The sequence below is a fragment of the Sorex fumeus genome, unplaced genomic scaffold, assembly GCF_029834395.1.
Source record: "Sorex fumeus unplaced genomic scaffold, SorFum_2.1 ptg000075l, whole genome shotgun sequence".
Taxonomy (NCBI): domain Eukaryota; kingdom Metazoa; phylum Chordata; class Mammalia; order Eulipotyphla; family Soricidae; genus Sorex; species Sorex fumeus.
Genome location: NW_026606132.1, coordinates 3,798,253 through 3,820,793, shown reverse-complemented (window position 1 = coordinate 3,820,793; position 22,541 = coordinate 3,798,253). Strand labels below are relative to the sequence as shown.

The 22,541-nt window shown below is 43.8% G+C and overlaps 1 protein-coding gene across 1 annotated transcript in view; it reads left to right on the top strand.

Moving 5' to 3' along the window:
* GPC4 (glypican 4) overlaps window positions 1–18,949 on the top strand; it is a 152,577-nt gene extending 133,628 nt beyond the window's left edge. The window contains exons 4-9 of the mRNA XM_056130307.1: window positions 9,125–9,290; window positions 13,924–14,054; window positions 14,154–14,321; window positions 15,596–15,732; window positions 16,573–16,748; window positions 16,847–18,949. Coding sequence (XP_055986282.1) covers window positions 9,125–9,290; window positions 13,924–14,054; window positions 14,154–14,321; window positions 15,596–15,732; window positions 16,573–16,748; window positions 16,847–17,049 — 981 coding nt within the window. The 3' untranslated portion in view covers window positions 17,050–18,949. The remainder of the gene's footprint in view (window positions 1–9,124; window positions 9,291–13,923; window positions 14,055–14,153; window positions 14,322–15,595; window positions 15,733–16,572; window positions 16,749–16,846) is intronic.
* The last annotated feature ends 3,592 nt before the right edge of the window (window positions 18,950–22,541 follow it).

Below are 22,541 nucleotides of genomic sequence, written 5' to 3'. Positions count from 1 at the left end.
ATTCTTTAGCTAAGGGACAGGAGTAAGCCCTAAGCACCGGATCTGGTCCAAAAACCAACAAAAATGATTGTGTTCAGGACTTTTGAAAATTGCTCATTATCTGTGTTTGCTCTATACAAGCCCCAGGTGTGGGGAAAAAGAAACCAGTACAGGAGAATTAGTGCAGTGGGTAGAGCTCTTGCCTTGCACAAAGTTGACCTGGGTTTGATCCCTGACACCACATAGGCTCCCCCAAATCCCACCAGGAATGGTCACTGAGCACAGAGCCAAGGCTAAGCCCTGAGCACTCCCAGGTGTGGCCCATCCCATCCAAAAAAGAAACATCACATACACAGCAAGGAAATCAAGAATCAAGTGTACTTACTTGCTCAAGAACTAAACTGCAAGGGGTGAAGAGATAGTAACGGGGGTAAGGGGATGACTCCTGAGCACAGTCAGGAATAACCTCTGAAAACTGCTGAGTGTGCTCCCCAAATAAATTTAATTAAGACCAAACTGCCTGGGTTTAACTCTTGACCTTGTCATTTACTGAAAGCTCCGTGTGTGTGTGTGTGTGTGTGTGTGTGTGTGTGTGTGTGGTGGGGGGTGGGCATACCCAAGGTGCTGGGGGAAGGGGTCCATATGGTGCCAAGGATCAAACATTCAAACACAGGGTTTCTGCATATGTGTCTTTTCTTTGAACTTCCATTTCCTTGTAACTGTTGTGAGATGATAATATTTAGAGGATTCTTTTGAGGCTCAGATGAGTTTATACATACTCGGCCTGATCTGAATCTGGTTCCATAATGGATATTCTATCAGAAAGCATCTATATTATATAAACCAGTGGAATGCAGTAGACACAATCTGCAGACAAGTAATTCTGTGACAGAACAGAAGAGTTTTCTTTTGAATCTTAACCTTGGCGCCCGCCTGAGAGTGAAACCACAGAAACTAAATAAGCATGTTCTCCCTGAGATCAGTAAACTATATTTTGTGTTAGTGATTCAAAAGGGGAAAGGGCCACACTTTGCCTTTCCCACTTTCTCAGTTGTGAGAAACAGTTTATTCATTGCTAAGAGAGGTTTGAAAATGTAGTCTCAAAGCAATCACTGCGCCCCATTCCTCCTCCCAAGTGCCCAAAAATCACTGCCACTTAAAGTGGCATAGCTGACCTGTGCAAACAACAGAAAAGCATTTCACATGTTAGTCATGAACTTTTCCCTTGTAAGCCAGCAGGAGCAAAGAAACATGCCTGGCCACAAAGAATCAATATGCTACCGAGAAATAATGCATCCATGCTGGTGAGTGCCACGGGTGGCTCTCATGTGAATGTGGTTTAATGAACACAAAGTGCAACAACGATGGCAAAGTGTTAAAGAAGAAGGACCTTGAAGGATAGTCACCTCTTTTGTTAGCATGTGGCATAGTCTGCATGTGACACCACTTGCTTGTTCTTGGATCTTGAAGGAAATCCCTTTAAGTCAGTTATTTAAGGGACAGGAAGTCATTGATTTTGAGGCTTCTAAAGGAGTGGAATGTGAATGAACTTGAATTTTTCTTCAAAGGGAATAAAGTTTCCAGGATCGAGTCTGTCTTACTCGAGTCTATTTTTAATGACCACCGGGGAATTTTATTTGGGAATGATGAAAGTGATTTTTTTGAGCAAGATAGAAATGATGATTATAAAACATTGTGAATGTGCTAAACATTACAGAATTGCTTGCTTCAAACTGTGTCTCTTTCTTTAAACTGTTTTTATTGATGTTTTGAGGTTTATAATCCCGTTCTATTTTTATGCATACATCGTTTCAGTGCCACACCCATCACCAGAGAGTCTGTTCCCTCCCAGGGGCTCCTTCTAGCCACCCCCCTCCCATGTAAATTCAGTATATAGAAAATGTCTCCAGTTCTGATAGACTTACCCCAGTCTCTTATTAAGGCACCATGATTTACAAAATTACTTTTTAGTTGAATTTCAGAAATATAATTTTTTTTTTGCTTTTTGGGTCACACCCAGCAATTCTCAGGGGTTATTCCTGGCTCTGCACTCAGGAATTACTTCTGGCGGTGCTTGGGGGACCATATGGGATGCCGGGGATTGAACCCAGGTCAGCTGCATGCAAGGCAAATGCCCTACCCGCTATGCTATCGCTCTGGCCCCAGGAATATAGTGTTCTAGCACAAATCTAATCACCAGTGCCAGTTTCCCTCCACCAGTGTCCTCAGTTTCCATTCCACCCCCCAGCCTGCCACCTTGACAGCACATTTTAAAGTTTGGTTGTTACAGGTTGCATCTCATGCTTTCATTTATATTGGTTCAGAGATATAGATAAATCACACCTCTACATCACCAGCAGGTCTCTTCCTCTGTTACTTCCGACCATGTCTTACTTCCCTCCTTAGTTTTGTTCTTTCCCTGTTCTATAATCTCGGGACCAGGGCAATTTAGGTGTTTATCCCCTGTGAATACCTTGCTTTCCATTGTCCTGTTATTCTGTATACTACAGATATGTGAGATCATCTGGAATTTGTCTTTCCTTTTTTGATTTCACTTAAACATGATATCCTCCAGTTTTAGCGAATTGCATGATTTCATCCTTCCTTGAAGCAGCATTGTGCTCCATTGTGTCTATATACCTCACTTTTACTTTCCATTCATCCATTGGTGGACACCTCATTGTACGAAATGCTACAGTGAATAATGGTGTGCATCTGCCCTTTAGAATGAATCTTTTTGTGTCCTTGGTGTATATACCAAGAACCAAGAAGTGGAATTGCTGTGTCATGTGGCAGTTCTATTTTTTCCCTTAGAAATCTGCATACTATTTTCCATAGGGATTGAACCAGATGATATTCCTACCAGCACTGGATGAGAATTTCTTTTTTTACCAGCCAACAGAGCTGGTTCCCAGTTTAGGGGTTGGGGTATTTTGGGTTTTGTTTAGATTTGGTTTGGTTTTTGTTTTTTGATATGTGCCATTATCGCTGGTATGAAATGGTATCTTGTTAATTAAAAGTGTCGATGAACACTTTTTCATGGGCCTATTGGTCATTTGTTTTCTTCAGAGAAGTATCTCCCCACATGATATGCTTTTTTTGTTGATGATAGATCACTGTATATATCACTGTCCTCCCGTTGTTCATCGATTTGCTCAAGCGGGCCCAGTAACGTCTCCATTGGAGACTTTGTTGTTACTGTGTTTAGCATATCGAATACATCATGGGGAGCTTGCCAGGCTCTGCCATGCGGGCGAGATACTCTTGGTAGCTTGCCGGGCTCTCTGAGAGGGGCGGAAGAATCGAACTCGGGTTGGCCATGTTGGCTGCGTGCAAGGCAAACGCCCTACTCCTGTGCTATCACTCTAGCCCTTGTTGATGATGATCTCTGTAAGATCTTCATATATCTTGGTCTTGTCTGATTTGTTGAGTGCAAATATTTTTTCCTGTTCAGTTGAGGGTCTTAGTTCTAGCTCATGTTTCTATTGACATGCAAAAACTCTTTAATCTGATATAGTCTCATTTATTTTTGTTTCTGTTGCCTTTGCCAATGAAATCATATCATTGAAAACACTTTTGTGATCCAAATCTTGGAATATTCTGCCAATATTTTCTTCAAAGTACCTGATGGATTCTGGCCTCAGTCAAGATCTTTGATCTACTTTGAATGAACTTTTGTGTAAGGTGTGAAATACAGATCCAACTTCATTTTTAGCATGTGATTAGCCAGTTTTCCCAACTCTATATGTTGAAGAGACTATTTTTACTCCACTTTCTGTACCCAGATTCCTTGTCGAAAATTAGTTGACCATAGATCTAGAGATTTGTCCTTGGGTACTTGATTCTAACCCATTTTCAGAGAACCTATCCTTATTTCCCTACTATATAAATTTATAGTATATTTCCAAGTTATGTAATGTGATACCTCTTAATTTCTTATTGCTCAGTATGGCTTTGGGTATTCGGGGTTTTTCATGATTCCTTACAAACTGTTATTGACTGTTCTATTTGCTTCCAGGGAAAGTGTTTGCCCCTGATAAAATGGGAAGACCATCAAAACTTGTTAAAGAACACTGACCACTCCCTGCTATATGACAGCATGATAGCAGAAAGGAACCCCTGGGTTAACGCATTGATATCAGCATGTGTTACCAGTGGTTCATACTTGAACATGGCTAAATCAACATAAATTGCAATGTTGGTGTCAGTTTGTTAAGGAGATCCTGAAGTTCCCCTGGAACCTGCACAGGAAAATTTGAATCCAAGTGCTATATACCATTTGATTTGTTCTCCTACCCCTGCAGTATTGGTACCCCTACAACTATTGTATCCATTTATGTTGTTTATTATTGAGAAGTCCTTTGAAATTTCTAAAGAGAGACAGTCATCTGGTTTACCCTGAGTCAGTTAGATAGACAGCCAGTCCCTTGAATTCTGGGTTCATCATCCCAAGCGTAGTTCAAGTCAGCGAGAGTGGGGACCTAAGGTCTGGGAAAGGGTCACATTATTGGCAGTTCCTCTGGTGGCTGAGCATGGGAGCACACCCTATTTCTTTGGGTTTTATAACTGTTCTACAAAGTCTTCTCTTTGTACCAGAACTGCATCCCACACACGGAGGTTGTTTGCCAGATCTGGGGTTATTGTTTGTGTAAATAACTGCATGTTGAGAGGCAGAGAGATAGCTCCAAGGGCTGAAGTACGTGCTTGGCATACACAGAGCCCTGGGTTGGATTTCTGTCACCTCATGTCTTCTTGGGCACTGAATATACTCCCGATGGCCCCTCGAACTGCTGGAAGCCTCTACCCAATAAAGCAAAAACTATTACATGGTGGTGTGATTACTGGTGTTGAGATGAAAGGCAGATTTTCTCTAACTTTGGTGTAATGTCATTTATCCAACGCGTTTTCTTCCAGCATCCCCATCTCTCATGACAGGTCTGGCATTAGTGTTTCCACAGCATGTTCTAGCTGAGTTACTTGTGATCATTTTTTCGCAATTACACAACAAATCCTGTGCAGAGCCTGAGCCAGTGCTTAGACTATAAGTACAAACTGGAAAACCTCTGCCAGACCCAGCTTCATTACCTACCTTTTATACAACCATGCAGTGCCATTTCATTTGGTCTCTGTGTTTTATAACTTGAGTCTCCATCAAGCTCCTCAAGAAGATATGTAGATGAGGCTGACACCTAAGGATAGTAGATACACGGGACAGGAAGAGTGCTCCATAGCTAGAAGCCTGCCTCAGGGGCTAAGGGGAGGAGGCAGCTGGAATAGAGAAGGGATCACTAAGAAAATGATGGCTTGAGGAACCGGTCAGGATGGGAGATGTGTGCTGAAGGTATATATTGTACTAAACATGATATAAACTTCTCAGTATCTGCATTGCAAACCATAATGCCCAAAAGTAGAGAGAGAGTATGGGGAATCTTGTCTGCCATGGAGGCAGGGGGAGGGTGGGAAAGGGGGGATATACCAGGGATACTGGTGGTGGGGAATGTGCACAGGTGGAAGGATGGGTGTTTGATCATTGTATGATTATAACCCAAACATGAAAGCTTGCAACTGTCTCACAGTGATTCAATCAAATGAAAAAAAAGAAGACATGTAGAACACTGAAGAAATGCTCAGACAACTTACAATTGAATAACATAGCGGATCTCTTCCTACAGCTAAAAAAAAAAAGAACTCTACATTGGGGCCTGTCTAAGTTTCTTTTCCTGGGTGCAATGCTTCTTTTCCCTTCTGCCTTAATCAACACCAAGTGCTGTTGCAATTATTGTCACAGGCATTGCCATGCTAATTCTTTACCTCTTCTAAATCCCACCAGTTAGCAGTCTCATCTTTTTTTTTTTGTTTTGTTTTTGCTTTTTGGGTCACACCCAGTGATGCACAAGGGTTACTCCTGGCTCTGCACTCAGGAATTACTCCTGGCGGTGCTCAGGGGACCATATGGAATGCTGGGAATTGAACCTGGGTTGGCCGCATGCAAGGCAAATGTCCTACCCACTGTGCTATCGCTCTAGACCCTAACAATCTCATCTTTAGAGAACCCAACTAAACCTACTGAAGCAAACAACCAGTGCCTCATTTGAGCATTTCCTATGTTCTGTTTTAAGAAAGCAGAGAAAGGGGATGGATCATGGAAAGTTGTTCATCAGAAATGTCTTTTCAGTTGCAAAACTAGAATCCCATTATAGGGGTCAGGGATGGTCAGCAATTTGATTAATCTCTTGGCCTTTTTATTGCTATTTTTTTTATGTGAGCTGTGTTTGATAATCTTGAAAGCTTTCAGTTCTTGTTTTTTTTGGGGCACACCCAGCAGCACCCAGGGCTTACTCCGACCTCTATGCTCATGATCACTCCTGTAGGGTTTGGGGGACTTTATGAGGAGACAGGGATCAAACCTACATCATACGCGTGGTAGAAAAGTACCCCACCCACTTTACTATCTCTCTGGCCTTCTTTCCAATGTTCACAACTTCTATTCTTCTACCATTCTCTGGCCACCTCTCTTGCTCAGGCCTATTCATTAATAATGAGGTCGGTGGACAAGTTTCAAAGTTCTAACCACCTCTGACTTTAAAGATATGAACTTCCAGCTAGCCAGAAAATCTAGCTAGCTAGCCAGAATGACCATTCCTCCAGGGTCCAGGCTAGCCTAGATTTTCCTATATATGAATACGTAGTTAAAAGTATGAACTCAGAGCCTGGGAAAGCATTTGGAACTTTTTTTTTCTTTTTGGGTCACACTCGGCAGTGCTCAGTTAGGCTGGCTCTGCTCCTGGCTCTGCTCTCAGGAATCACTCCTGGCGGTGCTCAGGGGACCATATGGGATGCTGGGAGTTGAATCCGGGTCAGACACGTGCAAGGCAAATACCCTACTTGCTGTGCTATCACTCCAGCCCCTGGAACTTCTTGAAACAGTAGAAAAGGGCCTAAGCCTTCAAAAGAAATGTAGATTTGCTTGCTTATAGTTAAGGTCTTGCTGTTGGTCTTTTAGGATAACAGTTCTGTTTGGGGTGAGGGAGAAACACCATCAGCTAGGAACCTTAGATGATAGCTCAAGGAAACACCTTAGAGCAGGTACACTGCACAGTCCTGCCCCCAAATAGCTTCCCTGTGATGGTATCTACTCTGAAAGGTCAAAGTTTGCCAGGCTGGTTGCTACTGGTCGAGAGAAATTCAGGAATTCTCCTGATAGCAACTCCATAGACATGGAGAGTGGGGCTGAGAGAAGGACAAGGCGACCAGCTTTCAATGCCAGGATGTATCATAGCTGGCCTGGGTTATTTTTTGAAATATGGCTAGAAAATGAGTAGCAGGAAGTAATCAGCTATCCCAGGGCCCAAGCCAGTTTCACCTTAGACAGCTGGAGGGATAAAACTAAGTCACGTTTACTCTGCCAAAGCCAGCCAGCCTTCCACCTTTAGTTCTGCTTTCATCCTTACTGTTTCCCTTCATCAGGAACTTGGAGCACCCCTGTCGCCTGCCATATGGTGGCTCAACTTCACCTGATGTTTGAGCCCTTTTCAATTCAGGCCACGTACACACATATGTATCTGACTCTTATTTCCACTACCCCTACACCCCATTCCAAATCTTCTTGATGTACTCACCATATTGGCTTAGAGATTTTATTCATTGCATTGTCCCTAACTGGGATCTTCTCCCTCCCTTGGACCACCTTGCTCCAGCCCCTTCCAAATCTGAGTTAAGTCCTTTACCTCCCATCATTTTTTTCCCTAAAGCCCTCATGGCTTCCTAATTCTAAGCTTCTGAAGCCTTCATATCACTATGAATCTAAAGATTCACTCATATAGGGGCCAGAGAGTACAAGGGTTAAGGTACTTACCTTGAACTTGGTCAACCCAGATTTGGTCACCAGTGTTGTAGAGGATCTCCTGAGAACCACCTGCAGACATCCCTAAGTATACAGTCTATGGTGGCCACGATCCCCCAAATGAAAAGAAATTAACTCATTAATGTTAAGTACATTAATTTTGTCCTCTGTAAAACTAGTGGCACAAAATGAAGTTGATACTGGATACCCTTCTAAACCTTGATGCAGAGGGATGTTAAGTTCACAGGGAAGTCTTGCAGTCACTGAGTTTGAAAAGAAGATGGGCTAGAGACTCATTTGTCAGGAATACGGTGATGGTAGACACAACCTTAGGTCATGCATACAATTAAATGTAGTCTCTGCTGCTGCTTCTCCGTGAGCCTTGAGAGTTCTTTATAAAAAAGGATTTGAGGTCATTGAGCCATGGTGCTGGGAATCAAACTCAGGGCCTCACACATCCAAAGCCAAATCTCTGTTGCTGAGCTACACCTCCAACTAATTGAACCAATTTTCTTTAATGTTCTACATTTGGGGCTTCTATTTATAAAGAAGAAGGTTTGATATTACAAGATAGAAGCCAACAAAGGCATTGTTACTTATTTGAAATCATTTTATTTTGAATGAAAAAAAACATGAATATGTTTCTGAGAGAAGAAAAGGTGGTGGAGTTGGAGGGAGTTTAGAAGAGTGCGTGGTACATGCTTCTTGTTTGTGGAAAGGCATAAAATACTCTCTGTCCACTTCCTCTCTTCCTTTTATCAAGAAGCAGGCCACGCCTACTTAACATGATCCAACTCAGTTCATTCCTTTTTTGTGGGGGTGGTGAGGGGGGAGGTTGGACTGCATCTGGAAGTGCTTGTGGCTTATGCCTACCTAGCACTGTTCTCAGATGTGACTTATGGCAGTGCGTGGGGGACCCTGTGTGATACCAGAGATTTTTACCAGGGTTAACATCATGCATAGCAAGTGTCTTACCCCCTATACTTTCTCCTTATACTACCTCAATTCATTCTTTGGAGGAGGGGGCACACCCAGCAATGCTCAGTCTATTCCTGGCTCTCTGCTCAGGGATCTCTCCTGGTGGCACTTGGGGGACCATACAGGGATCTGAGCAATGAACCCAGGAGGAACGTGTACAAGATAAGCACTCTACTCACTGTTCTGTCACTGCACTCTACACACTCAGTCTCTCAATGCATTAGTACCTTAAAGACATGGCCAAGCCTTTGATATCAACTTGATAGATTGGTAATTTTGTGTCTGTCCAAGTCTCACCATCATCCTTTTCTTCTCCCCATTTAGGTAACCCCCACTAATGAGTGTACCCAGGCCCTGTTGAAGATGCTCTACTGCTCCCATTGCCAAGGTTTCGTGACTGTGAAGCCATGTTACAACTACTGCTCAAACATCATGAGAGGCTGTTTGGCCAACCAAGGAGACCTTGATTATGAGTGGAACAATTTCATAGGTGAGTGAGTCTCCTGGCAGCTAGCTCCCTCTCTGGCCCTGGGGAAAGCTTGTCACTGTTATCCGTGAAATGTTGGTTGGTTGGTTGGTTGGTTGGTTGGTTGGTTGGTTGGTTAGTTGGTAAGTGTGTGCTTGAGTCTTCCCTGGACTCAAAGCTCCTCCTTTCCTCCCAGCCAATGTGCTCTTGTACTCAGCGTGGTGGCATCTCTGGAAGCATTAGCAACAATGAATATATAGCAACTTGCATGACAAGAAAGTGACTTTTGGAGGTCTCCCCCCTTTCTGCACCCTGGAAAGACTGGAGTGCAGAGCCTGAATAGATAGTACAGGAGATAAGGTACTTGCCTTGCATGTGGCTTAGGTAGAATCTCTAACTCAGCATAGAGTCCCCTGAGCGCATCTGTGTGTTGCCAACCCCCTTCAAGTGTATGAAGATTGTTACCTAAGTTTCTTCATTTTTCTGTAGCCAGGAAGAAAATGCAGAGAGACTTGTTCTTTGCATTCTTCCAACATTCTAGCACCTTTGGTGGGAACTTGGAGTTTCAGTGATTCATATCCTTGAGTTAAAAATTTGTGTCTTTTTCTAAGAGTTTGCAAGTCCATATCAAATCACAACCATACTCTGGTTTGCTTAAGTAATGCTTGAAACCAGGTACTGCTAAAATCAAGACTTATTTTTAGATGTTTTTATATAAAAGACACATGTTGGTATTGTTCTTGTTATGAGTTAAATTTTTTGGTTGCCCTTCAAGAACAAAATCAAACCCAAGTGAAAATGGAATCCCTGGCTCAATTTTCTTGTCAATGGTGGGGGGGAGGGGAGGGATGGTCATTGGCCACACTCAGCAGTGCTCAGGGCTTACTCCTGAGTCTGAGCTCAGTGATCTCTTCTGGTGGGCTCAGAAGACCTTATCTGGTACCAGAGATAGGACCTGTCAGCCACATGCAAGGCAAGTGCCTTAGTCACTGTACCATCTGGCCCCTTTCCTGTCATTTTAAGTGATATTTTTTTCTGGGGGTGGGGGGGAGTATCTAATTGTAGTTAAACTTCATTTTTGATGGACATTATATTCTTTTTATCCAGTAAGTCGGTATGAAAGGAAGCACTAATAGACAGTGTTAATCTCCTGTGCCTTTTCATGAATTCTCACACGGGGTTCATTAATTTTCTCCGTTGTTGTAAAATTCAGTCCCAGTCTACGTGCCTCTGGTATAAGTTCTCTCTCTCTCTCTCTTTTTTCTTCGTAATACATTTCTCTTTCCCCTCTAAGTGAATATCATTAATGAATGGTCAAGCCACCACTCACTCTCTCCTCTCCGCCTCCCACCCCCCACCCCCGACACATTCCTTAAATCAGATCATGGGGTTGTCTGGGAATCACATTTTTTCTTCCAGCCAGGTCATACAACTGAAGATGCGGGGTTGTGATTAGCTTCACAGTGTAAAAGGAGTTGCTTTCCCCAGTGAGGCAGGTGCTTTGTTACATTGCTATGTAGGCGAGGGGAGACCCTCAGTAACAGGATCCTGGTCACTGAAATCACGCTGTTGCATTAGTTTAAAAGGACAAATGATGAGGACTGGGAAACAGCACAGACACTAAGTTTCTTACATTGCAAGTGGCTGACCCGGGTTCCATCACTGGCATAGCATATTGTTCTTTGAGCAGTGCCAGGAGTGATCCCTGAGCAGAGCAAGGAGTAAGCCCTGAGCACTACTGGATGTGGCCCCCAAACATCAACAGATAAAAGGGCTGAAGGATGGGTTTCCCCAATCTTCTGCTGATTTGCTCTCCTTTCTTGAACTGCATCTATTACAGATGCATCTATTAAAGGATCTGAGTAGTTTAAATATCTTGATCTCAATTTTTTAAAAGGTTCAGAGAGATAATACAGTCAGTCAAGCACTTGCTTTGTATGCAGCTGACCTGAGTTTTATCCCTGGCATCGCATATGGTCCCCCAAGCATTGTCAGGAGAGATCCCTGAGTACAGATCCGGGAATAAGCCCTGAGCCTTGCCAGGTGTGCCCCCCAAAACAAAATGATATCAAATAATAATAAAAAAGGAAGTTGGTTCTATGAAACCTTCCACTTGAAAAAGAAAACCAGATCTCTCTTCTCTCTTTTGATGCCTGCACACATTTTCTCCCAGTTTGTACAGAGCCATTTGGTAGATGCAGGGACAACTCATTCTCCATCACCTGGTGTCGCTATATTAGCATCCATTGGACTCACTGCCCACCTCTTCACATCTGTGTACCTGCTGCCAGTCAGCACTCTCAGATTGGGGGTTTAGGCTAACTATTGAAGACAGCACACCAATTGCTGGCAAGGGGCAGGAGACACATAGGACAGCTGGGGCCTAGATGAAGCAGAGGAAAACCCCAAAGGCCAGACTGCTTGTCTTGGAGGTTCTCGGTGGGGCTTTTCATCTGGGCTTGCTGCTGCTCCAGAAGAGCCCCATTGATGGCAGCTTCCCCCAAAGGCTGTGTGGCAGCTTTGGTCCTGCGCTGCAAACTGAAGGCAGCCCGCTACCTCATTCACATTCTTCAGCCGCACAACGTGCAACGCCATGGCACCGGCCCCAACAAAGGCCCGGCTCCCCTCTCCATTCCCAGGCTCTTGTGTATGGCCGACTGGCTCGGAGTTGACAAAGACGCCAAACAGCCAGAAGAATTGGGGTTTATGTTGCCTTTCAGTCTTTCATAAACACATTGGTGCCCTGGCTTTTCCTCACCACTAGGGGAGTAAGTAGTTCTCCAATGTGCTATTCCGCCCCCCCCCCCCCCACCACACACACACACAGACCCCGCCCTCACCCTCTTGGTTCCAACTCTGCCTTTGGGATGTTTATTATCTGCCTATTCATAATATTTTTAGTTGGAGCCAGTGCCGACTTCGCGGCTCCAGAGGAATGCACTTTCTCGAAGTGGCCGCCCTGACGTCTTTTGACAATGATGAACACGTTTCAGTTGTGCTCCACTTGTTTACAAAAGTCTCCTTTTGCTCGCACATCAAAAGCATTTTTTCCCTCCTCCAGTACAATGGTATACTCATGCTGGCAACCTCTCCTCAGAGGTTGGAAGCGTCACTTTATTGGCGCTGACCCCAATGCAATCTGAAACTTCATTTGTTATTGCTTGGGTGGGGGGAGGGAATGGCATTTCACGGAAATCTATTTGTGGTTGGTGACATCGGAATTGGAGTTGAGAGAAATGACCCCTCTGCTTGAAAAAGTGGGGTGGCATTTGTTGGAGGTTGAAGGTGAAAGGTTGAGGACCAAATTTGGTTTCATTGATATGCTGATGCTTAACCAGCATCCCCGCTAGGAAAGGTTAGGTAGAAGTTGCGCTGTTCTCAAAGATAGAGCTCTGTCTATCTTTGAGAATGGCCTGCCTTGAGACAGAAACTGGACTCGGCTGGGAAGTAGCTGTTGTGATGGTCCTTGGCCTGGGATTGCTCGAAGGCTCTAGATAATATGGTCCAACTGATCTTTTTCTACCTTGCTGTAATCATTAGAGTGTAAAGGAGCAAAGTACCAAGTTGGCTAGTTGTCATTTGGTTTAGAAATGGCATATCTGATGCCTTCCCATTTTGCACAGTTGAAGCCTCAGGCAAAAATACTAAATGCATCATCACAGCAAACAAGAATGGCAGGAAAATTAGGCCCAACCTAGTTTAAGAGATTTGTTAAACTATTTCAGACTCTTGGTGGCCAGTAGAGAAATTGGCTAATAACCTTTCCAAAGTGCCTCTCTTTTTTTTTCATTTCTGTTTTTTTCCCGGCTACACCTGGCAGTGTTCAGGGCTTACCAGCTCTGCTCAGGGATCACTCCTGGTGGTGGTCCCAGGGATGGAATCCTGGGTCTGCCTTGTGCAAGGCAAGTACTTTACCTGGTGTCCTATTTCTCTGGCCCCCGTATCTTTTTTTGTGCTGTGTGTTGTGTTGTCTTTCACACGATAAAGAGGAGGTACATGTTCTCCTTTGCAAATAAATCAAAACCTGTGGGTGGATTGGTACCAGGAAGTTTGTCTTCCTGCAAAAGTGGCATTTTCTCCCTAGAATCCCATTCTTTGCAGAGGCATTAGCATTCCCAGGAGGGCTTTCATTTATATTTTCCAACTGTGCACCCCCCACATCTGAAAGGGTTTCATTAAAAAATGAAAGAAAAGCATTGCCTGGCTAGGATTTTAACTGATTTATGTCTCTGACTCTTGTAAATGGAACCTGAAATGAAAAGATCTTCCAAAGTCCCCCCGAAGAACTGGCGTGTTATTGTGCCTTGGGCCTGACAGTTTGTCAGCTGGGAGCTAGCACAGAGCCTTCTGCTGACAGCCACTCATGTCCAAGGGGATGAATAATCAGTGGATGGAAGATGCCGGATTGGATATCCTTGCTAGCAAGTAAAAGAAAACCTTTATCTGGCCAGTTTACACTTTAGAGAGATAGCAGTGCACGCTGACTAAGTGCAGTTGGGTGGCATAGAAATAGAGACAGAAACAGGAATTAATTAGGACGTGTGCCCAGCCTCCCTAAGGAACAAAGCCAGGGAAATAATCGGATTGATTGCCCAGGCCCCAACTGATGATTTCCATTCTGATGCTGAATCTTTCTCCCCACTCCTTGCTCTGTCAGACGCAATGCTCATGGTGGCGGAGAGACTCGAGGGGCCTTTCAATATCGAATCGGTCATGGATCCCATCGATGTGAAGATTTCAGATGCTATTATGAACATGCAGGAGAATAGTGTGCAGGTGTCTCAGAAGGTAATGGAGAAGGACAGGTGTCCGGGAAGGAGTGTGCTGTGTTCCCTGCAGCCCATAGTGTCCCTCTGCTAACACCATGGCCCTCCCCTCCCATTGCAGGTTTTCCAGGGCTGTGGACCCCCCAAGCCTGTCCCAGCTGGCCGGATTTCCCGTTCCGCCTCTGAAGGAGCTGCCTACAGTACATTTAGTGCCTTTAGTGCTCGTTTCCGACCATACCACCCCGAGGAACGCCCAACCACAGCAGCTGGCACGAGCTTGGACCGACTGGTAAGCAAGTTGGCAGGCTGGACCTTGCTTCATGACAAAGTAACGAAAACATTGTACTCAGTGGGCCTTTCTCCTTGGAAGGCTGACTAGTGTGGGCCTTCAAGGTGCAACTTTGCAAGAAAACTGCCTGTGGATGCCAGGAATTGGATGGCCTTTGACTGAGAAAGTTCCTCACATGTGCGTCTAGAAGATACGCTAGCCAAAATAAAAACCATCTTATCTTTGGGGCTTGGGAGATAACCCTAGGGTCAGGGGCACAGGCTTTGCACCTTTAGGACCCTGGTTTGATATTTTTGTTTTGTTTGGTGGCCACAACTGGTGTTGCTCAGGGGTTACTCTCCTGGACCTGCGCTCTGGAATTACTCCTGGAGGTGCTCAGGTGACTATATGAAAGGCCGAGCATCAAACCTGGGTCAGCCACCTGAAAGGCAAGTGTCCTACTCACTGGACTATCTCTCCAGCCCCTGGTTCGGTTCTTGGCTATGAGCACTTTCAGATATGGCCCTGGGGCTTCATGGCACATTAGGCCTCAAGCAGCTTTGCATCCTCTAGCCCTTGCCATGAGCCACATGGCCCAGTATTGCAGGGAACAACACTCCACACCCCCCATTCATTGCCTACAAAGAAAAAAGGGGACCCTTATGGCAAAACCTCCCTTTTGTTTCATCGCAGATAACATCTGCAAAGCCATCACTGCAGTAGTTCCAAAGAGGCTCAGAAATAAGACACAACAAAGAGGGTGATGCAGCCTTCCAGGCTTACTAATAGAAGTCACGGCCAGTGACCAGCTAGCAAATGGGAATTTGGGGAAAAAATATAAGCAAGCCATTTAGGCGCAGTCCTGCGCAGCCTATGCAGGGAAAGAGCTGAGGAGGCAGCCAGAGGTAGAAAGGTGTGGGAGAGGAGGGAGAGCAGGTGGGTAAGTTTTAAAGAATGATTCCTACAGAAAAGCTGGAGGCCGAGTATCAAAGACTTTCAGGAAGAGTCTTGACTCTCTGTGGGGCATGGAACGCGTGGGCCTCTGAGGACAGTGCAGATGCAGAGTGCGAGTGGGCAAAGGGCCTTGGCAGCCTTCTGCAGAATTTACCTTTCAGCGATGGAAATCACTCACGTGGTTCTGTGCTTTGGAGTGCACATTTGATCCTTTTGCAGGTGACTCCAATGGCAAATGAATTGCACATCCCTCTGCGGTAGTCCTGCCTGGAAAGGGGGGGGTGTGGTCTTGAAGGTACTTTCCTGTTGTTTTAGAGGCTGCTTTCCTACCTCTTCATTAGGTAACGGATGTCAAGGAGAAACTGAAGCAGGCCAAGAAGTTCTGGTCATCTCTTCCTAGCAACATGTGCAATGATGAGCGGATGGCTGCGGGAAATGGCAACGAGGATGATTGCTGGAATGGCAAAGGCAGAAGCAGGTCAGCCCCTGGGGAAGGGAGGAGCGGTCTCCCTCCCTTAGACACCTGGGAAACTTGTAGGAGGGGTTCTTGGTGGTCTATGGAGGTACCGGAAGCAGTTCACAGTAGGCAGGAGCAGTAACATGGAAGTCTTTTAGTCACTCGTCAGAATGGATGTTGCCCTAAAAGTATTAGAAAGGTACTTAGCGACTTGCAGAGTACTGGGGCCAAAGTTTGGGACAGCATTTCCATTTTGGCATGGTACCTTCTATGGGAAGTCACTCATTCAAGTAGTATCATTGGTTGAAAACTTTTTCCATCCCTGTAATCTTTGGTCTGGTGGTTGGTTTGCTTTCAGCCCCAGTTCTGCCAAGGTGTCCCAGTTCTCCCAGTGCCATCCCTTTCTCACTCGGAGCCACCCCATGCCCTTCTCCTACTAACTCCATCCCCTTGATGATGCCATGCTCCATGTACTTTGCTCCCACTTACCAACTGTGCAAAAGGGGCCACTTTCCAAACAGTCAGAGTCACATTAAAGAAACAAGATGAAATCCAAGCAACGAGAAATTCAAGTACATTAGAATTGGAAGCATGGGGGCTGGAGCGATGGCACAGTGAGTAAGGTTGCTTGCTTTGCATGCCCAGGTTCTGTCACCTGCACTACATAGAGTCCTCTGAACCCCAGCAGGAGTGATCTCTTCCACTGCTTGAATGTGGCCCAAAAACCAAACAAAGAACAAAAGATCTGGAAGCAGGCATGGCTCTTTCATTTTGCTACCTGGAAATACTAGACACTGGGCCAAAATCTTGGATATCTTTTGTTGTAGAGATTGTATGCAAACTGCCCATTTGTTGTTTCAGGTACCTGTTTGCAGTGACCAGCAATGGATTAGCCAACCAGGGCAATAATCCAGAGGTTCGTGTGGACACCAGCAAGCCTGATGTCCTGATCCTGCGCCAAATCATGGCTCTGCGGGTGATGACCAGTAAGATGAAGAATGCTTACAACGGGAACGACGTGGACTTCTTTGATATCAGTAAGCCTTTTGTGGTTAGCGAGCACAAATGGTTTTCGTGTGGGTTGCACAGAGAACAAAGCAAATGAAATCTCCTCCTCCCCCTCTTTTTCAACTAGGTGATGAAAGCAGTGGAGAAGGAAGCGGAAGTGGATGTGAGTATCAGCAGTGCCCTTCGGAGTTGGAGTACAACGCGACTGACCACTCCGGGAAAAGTGCCAGCGACAAAGCCAACGGTGCGGGTCCCCGTGCTGGGGCCCAGCCCTACCTGCTCACTGGGTTGTGCATCTTGCTCCTGCTTATGCAAAGAGAGTGGAGATAATTCTCCCCATTAGAGCAAGAGTGTTCATCATCCAAAAGTTACAAAGGCACCGGTTATCGTTTTTATACCATCGTAGTGACTTTGCTTTTTCAATGAATGGACAACGATGTACAGTTTTTACTATGTGGCCACTGGTTTTAAAAATTGCTGACTTGATTTTTTTTTGCATTCAGTTTTGGGGGACGGGGAGAGGACTTGGATGTAAAATCAGTTCTCCCCCCATGGTCCCCCGAATCCTGTTCAACGTGGCTAACAATGTAGGTACAGAACTGTAGTTAGTTGTGCATTTGTGATTTTATCATTCTATTGTTTGTTGTATTTTCTTGTTGTTTGTGGGGATTTTTTTCTGCAGTTATGATCTCACCTTGTTTCTCCCAAGAAAACCAGGGTCCTTTCTTGGCATGTAACATGTACGTATTGCTGAAATATTAAATAGCTGTACAGAAGCAGGTTTTATTTATCATGTTATCTTATTAAAAGAAAAAGCCCAACAAGCAAGTAACATTTCCATGTATCCCTGTTTGAGTTGCCTTACCTAAAGAAAAGCTGAGGTGATTGGGGTTTTTATTTGTAAGCTAGGACAGAATGTGAAGAAACAAGGAGGCTTCCAGGCCACTTGTCAGGTTATATTCAAGCATCAACACAGAAAGGTCATAGCTACTCTCTGGAAGAGACTACAGATACCCCATTTTGGTTGACTGGGACTGCCGAAACCAAGATCATGTATTGGTCCATCTCTGAACCCACTAAAACTTAACCCATTTCAAAGAACTGTCTTGATCCATTCTCCCTAGGAAGGTATGTAAGGCATTCATAATGTCATTTTTATCACATGTTCACATTTAGTTTGGGAGTGGATTTTTTGGATTGGTTTGGTTTTTTTGAGGTGTGTGTGTGTTGGGGGGGGGGTGATTTTGTTTTGAATCCAGGCACATTAGCAAGCCACTGTGTGCCGATCTTTGTGTCCACACAACCATTATTTGAATTGTTATCCCCGTGGCACAAAGATGCCATTCACAAACTCCTATGGCTCTCTCTTTACAACGTTCCACATTTCAAACCCTGCTATAGCATAAGGGCTAGCCAGAATTGGGGTCCCAAGCCTGGGCTCAGGGAGGAGCTGCCTATCCTCAAGTCTAGTTTTGTTGTCAGGGCGTGTGTATTTTATTTGGTTTTGGGATCCCAGGTTTTCCCAAGAGATTATATATAAGGGTGTCTTTTTTTTTTGGTCCTTTTTCCCCCAGACCCCTAGGATCAAAATAGCAAAGGATTTGTAGTACTTCTTATTGGGGTCCCGCCCCATGACTCAAGCCTATTTGAAGAATAGGGTGCCCCCCCTTATCATCTGTTGTTTTCTTTGGGGTGGTAGGAGTAGGTAAAGTGGAGAAGATTGTATCTTAGGGGTGAGTCAGAACGACACAAAGACCAGTATCTGTTGTCCCAGGCCAAAGAAAAAAAAAAGACCTCAGACCTTTTGGAAGTTTATCCGCATCTCTCTACCACATGACAGCTCACAAACCTATGGGAATGGAAGGAATCGGTTTCAAAGGCATTCCCCCAAAGTTTTCAGAAATTCAAAGAAAAAAATCTGCAAGTCTCTTCCGGCTTTAGATTGCTGTTAAGATCCCAAGTGGTTCTCCAGCAGCTAAGACCCATAGAGAAGTCCTTTGTGTTCCTGTTCAATCTTCAGTTGTAAGAATAATTCTCTATTTTTATATTGAAACATGATTACTTGATAGCTCAGGGTCTACATTTCATTCACCTTTTTACACCAAATTCTTCAGATGGTCAACATGGAGTTATCGGGGGGCGGGGGGACTGTTGTGAACAGAGGCTTAATTTTATTAGAAGTAGCCAGTTATTTATTAAAGCATGATGTTAATAAAATAGGCATATTCTGGCTGGTGTGTATAAGTGTGTTTCTTTTGACAAATCACAGAAGACATAAAATTGCCAAGATGCTCCATTTACATATGAGGCAAAAAATGGGTTGTAAGTAGCTAAGCTGCCCTGTGAGAACTTGGAAACTGTGCTGATACTTAGTAACTACCTCAGTTGCAAGGAATTTCCTTTCTAGCTTAGACTGCTATCCTTTTACTTGGTAGAAATGAATCTGGTCTCCAAAATGTGGCTCAGAGAGTTATCCCCATAGACCTTGTTTGATTGTTTTTAATTTAAAACCTTGAACTCTGCCCAGCTGTTTTCTTTCAGTCAAGTTCCCTAAACCAATAACATTTTCCGAATTAAATATTCTTGAAGGTTCTTTTGGGCTCTTGCTGATTTGTTTTCTTTCTTTGCATTTTTTCCTATTACCCTTTTATTATTCAAATTGTCTCTTGCTTTTGAATTTGAACTATGAAATAAACAAATCATAGATTTTTCCATTCAGGTCTGACTGGGTAACTCTTGGCTTTTTACCAGCTGGCAGGTTCACCCTTTTTTTTTCTCTGCCCCCCACTATAAAAAGAATAAAGACAAGTTGAATATTTTAAAGCCTTCAGAGTTCAGGGTATGAGATAGAATAAAAGCTTAGTAGGGTGACCTGACTTTTTCAATGTTTCAGTTAATAGCATGTGAAGGGTTTATATTTTATAAAGTCATTTATAAATTATTTTCCTTTCAAACACTTCATCCAGTCTGTATCTTAAGAAATCTTTTTGACTATTTAATTTGTTTCAAAAACTGTCAGCAATTAGCACCTATTTATTTTGATAAAAAAAAGGACAAGTACAAAAAACTGGCATGCATTTTTTAAAACTTCTGTTCCTTAGAGTTAGAAAACCCAGAATTTAGCAGAGAGTAAGATTTGTCATTTGTGATTACAGAAACAAAAACTAGGTTTATAAATGGAACTATATAAAATTCAACTTTCCCCCTTTATTTCAGGAACCCTGTGCTTTTCTCAAACTTAAAGCAAACACCAAAGTACCAAATACAACTTTCTTTCAGCCAGCAGTGCTTAGGGGCTCTTCCAGGCTCTGCGCTCAGGAGTGAACCCTGGCAGAGCCGAGGGAACCATATGTGATACCAGAGATTTGAACCAGGGTCGACCGCACCCAAAGCAAAAGCCTTAACCCCTGTACTATTTCTCTGGCCTGCTGTCTCATGTATTGATTGATTGAATCACCATGAGACAGACCATTACAAAGCTATCCTTGATTGAGTTACAGTCATTCAGTGTCTCAACACCCATCCCTCCACCAGTGTACGTTTCCTAGCACCAATGTCCTCAGTTCTCTACACCACCCTCCAGGTCCCCACTTTTCTTCTTCCCTCCCTTCTCTCTCTCTCTCTCTCTCTCTCTCTCTCTCTCTCTCTCTCTCTCTCTCTCCATTTAGGCGCTGTGGTTTGCAATACAGTTACTGAAATGTTATCATGTATATCTTTATTTTCAACACACAGTTCTTGTCCAGCATGATCATTTCCAACTGTTATTGTCATTGTCTCATTATCATACTGGTTCCTTCTCTATATTACATACCCTCTGCCCACACCCGCCACACACACAAATTTGTGGTAGATTCCAACCATTGACCAGTCCTCCTGGCCCCTGTTTTCCTTGACCTTGGATACTAGTCTCATATTATTCTTTTTTATATACCACAAATTAATGCAGTTACTACTTGAAATATACCCTCGTGTCCCCCAGACACACAACGGAAGCACCATCTGCACTTCTATGTTCATTGTAGCACTATTCACAATAGCCAGAATCTGGAAACAACCTGAGTGTGCCCGAGAACAGACAACTAGATAAAGAAACTATGGTATATCTACAGAATGGAATACTACACAGCTGTTAGGAAAAATGAAGTCATGAAATTTACTGTGTGTTTTTGAACTGAGAAAAACTCTCAAAGTTCTTTCAGCTTGAACTAGAAAGAAAATGTAGTGGCATTCTATAATATACTTTACAAAGGAAGTGTTGGTTTCTAAACTATTCTAAAAAATCTTTATATAAAAATATCTGAAAGATAACTTGGTAACATAGGGATTTAAATGCATTCATAAGGCAGTTAGTTGCCACATAATTATTACGCCCACTTTTAATTGCACAATATGTTGACTGGATTTAAAATGAAAAGGGATCTGGAGCAATAGTACTGTGCCTCACATGCAGAAAAGACCCAGATTCAATCCCTTAATGTTACACTCTCTCAACTCTGACCAGGAGTGATCTCTGAGCAAAGATCCAGGCAGGAGTAAGCCCTGAGCACCACCAGGTATGACCCAAAACCCAAATAAATCAATAAAAATGAGAACAAAGTTATAAAGGAAACATTTCCTTCTCATCTTGAGTTTCTTTGCCCAGATCCCCCCACACCTTACAACCCCCCACATTTGTAAATAAGTCAATGAGATAAACATTTCATTGTTTATTTGTATCCTTCCAAATTATCTTTGTACTTATCAAGTAGATATGATTAGGGAATTTTATCTTTCCCCATTTTGACTTGATAGCATCTCCTGCCCTGATTTAACATAATTTATGACTAATTTTACAAGTTTTGAAAGAGTCCCCAAAGACAGAGATTCCTATGAGCTTTGGGTGTTAGTTTGGGGGCCATACTCTGTGCTCAAAGCTTATGCCTGGCTCTCTATTCAGGGATCACTCCTGATGGTTCTCCGAGTACCCTATGCAGTTCTGGGGATCATACCAGTCTCAGCTATGTGAACAAAAAACACCTCAACCCCCCCCCCCCCCCGCATCCCAGGACATTGATTCCTATTCTAATGACAAGACTTCTTGGAGACGTGCAACATTTCGGGGGAGGGAAGGGCTGAATTATGACCCAGGTTTATCTAAGTAACTTTTTACAAAATCTTCACTTGAATGGGGAAGAAGTTTGGCATCACAGGGCTTTTATCCTGAATATAGAATCAAGATGCCCTTTGTTCAGAATTCCCTTCCTTTCTTCCTCCCTCCCACTCCTGGCAGTGCTCAGAGACTATTCCTGGGTCTGTTCAGCGGTGAACCCTAGCAGTGGTCAGAGGACCAAGTGGGGCGATGGGGATCATCAGACCAGAGCCTGCTGCTTGTAAGCAAGTACCTTACGCCCTGTACTCTGTCTTCTGTCTTCTCCTCCTATCTTACCCCAGGTAAGGTTTCTTCTGGGTAGTTAACAAACAAGAATGATGAAATCACATATCATCATCCTTGAACTCCCTGAATAAAAACATACACTGCTTAGGAATGGTTCAAAGGAGCTGCCATGGCCTGGACTTAACTCCTATTCTGTTTCCAAAATTCTCAGTACCTCCATAGGCCCAAATGACTTGAAGTAACATCTGTACTACATAATGGAGAGGAGAAGAGCAAGATGCATAGTGAGAGCTTTGTTCCTGTGTGAATGATCTATTCAATGAGCCAGGAATCTTTAAACTATGGGGTTTTGTTTTTATTTTGTGTGAGGGCCACATCTGGTAGTATTCAGGCTTACTCCTGGCTCTGTAATGGGGGATTACTCCTGGTGGTGTTCAGCTTCCATACG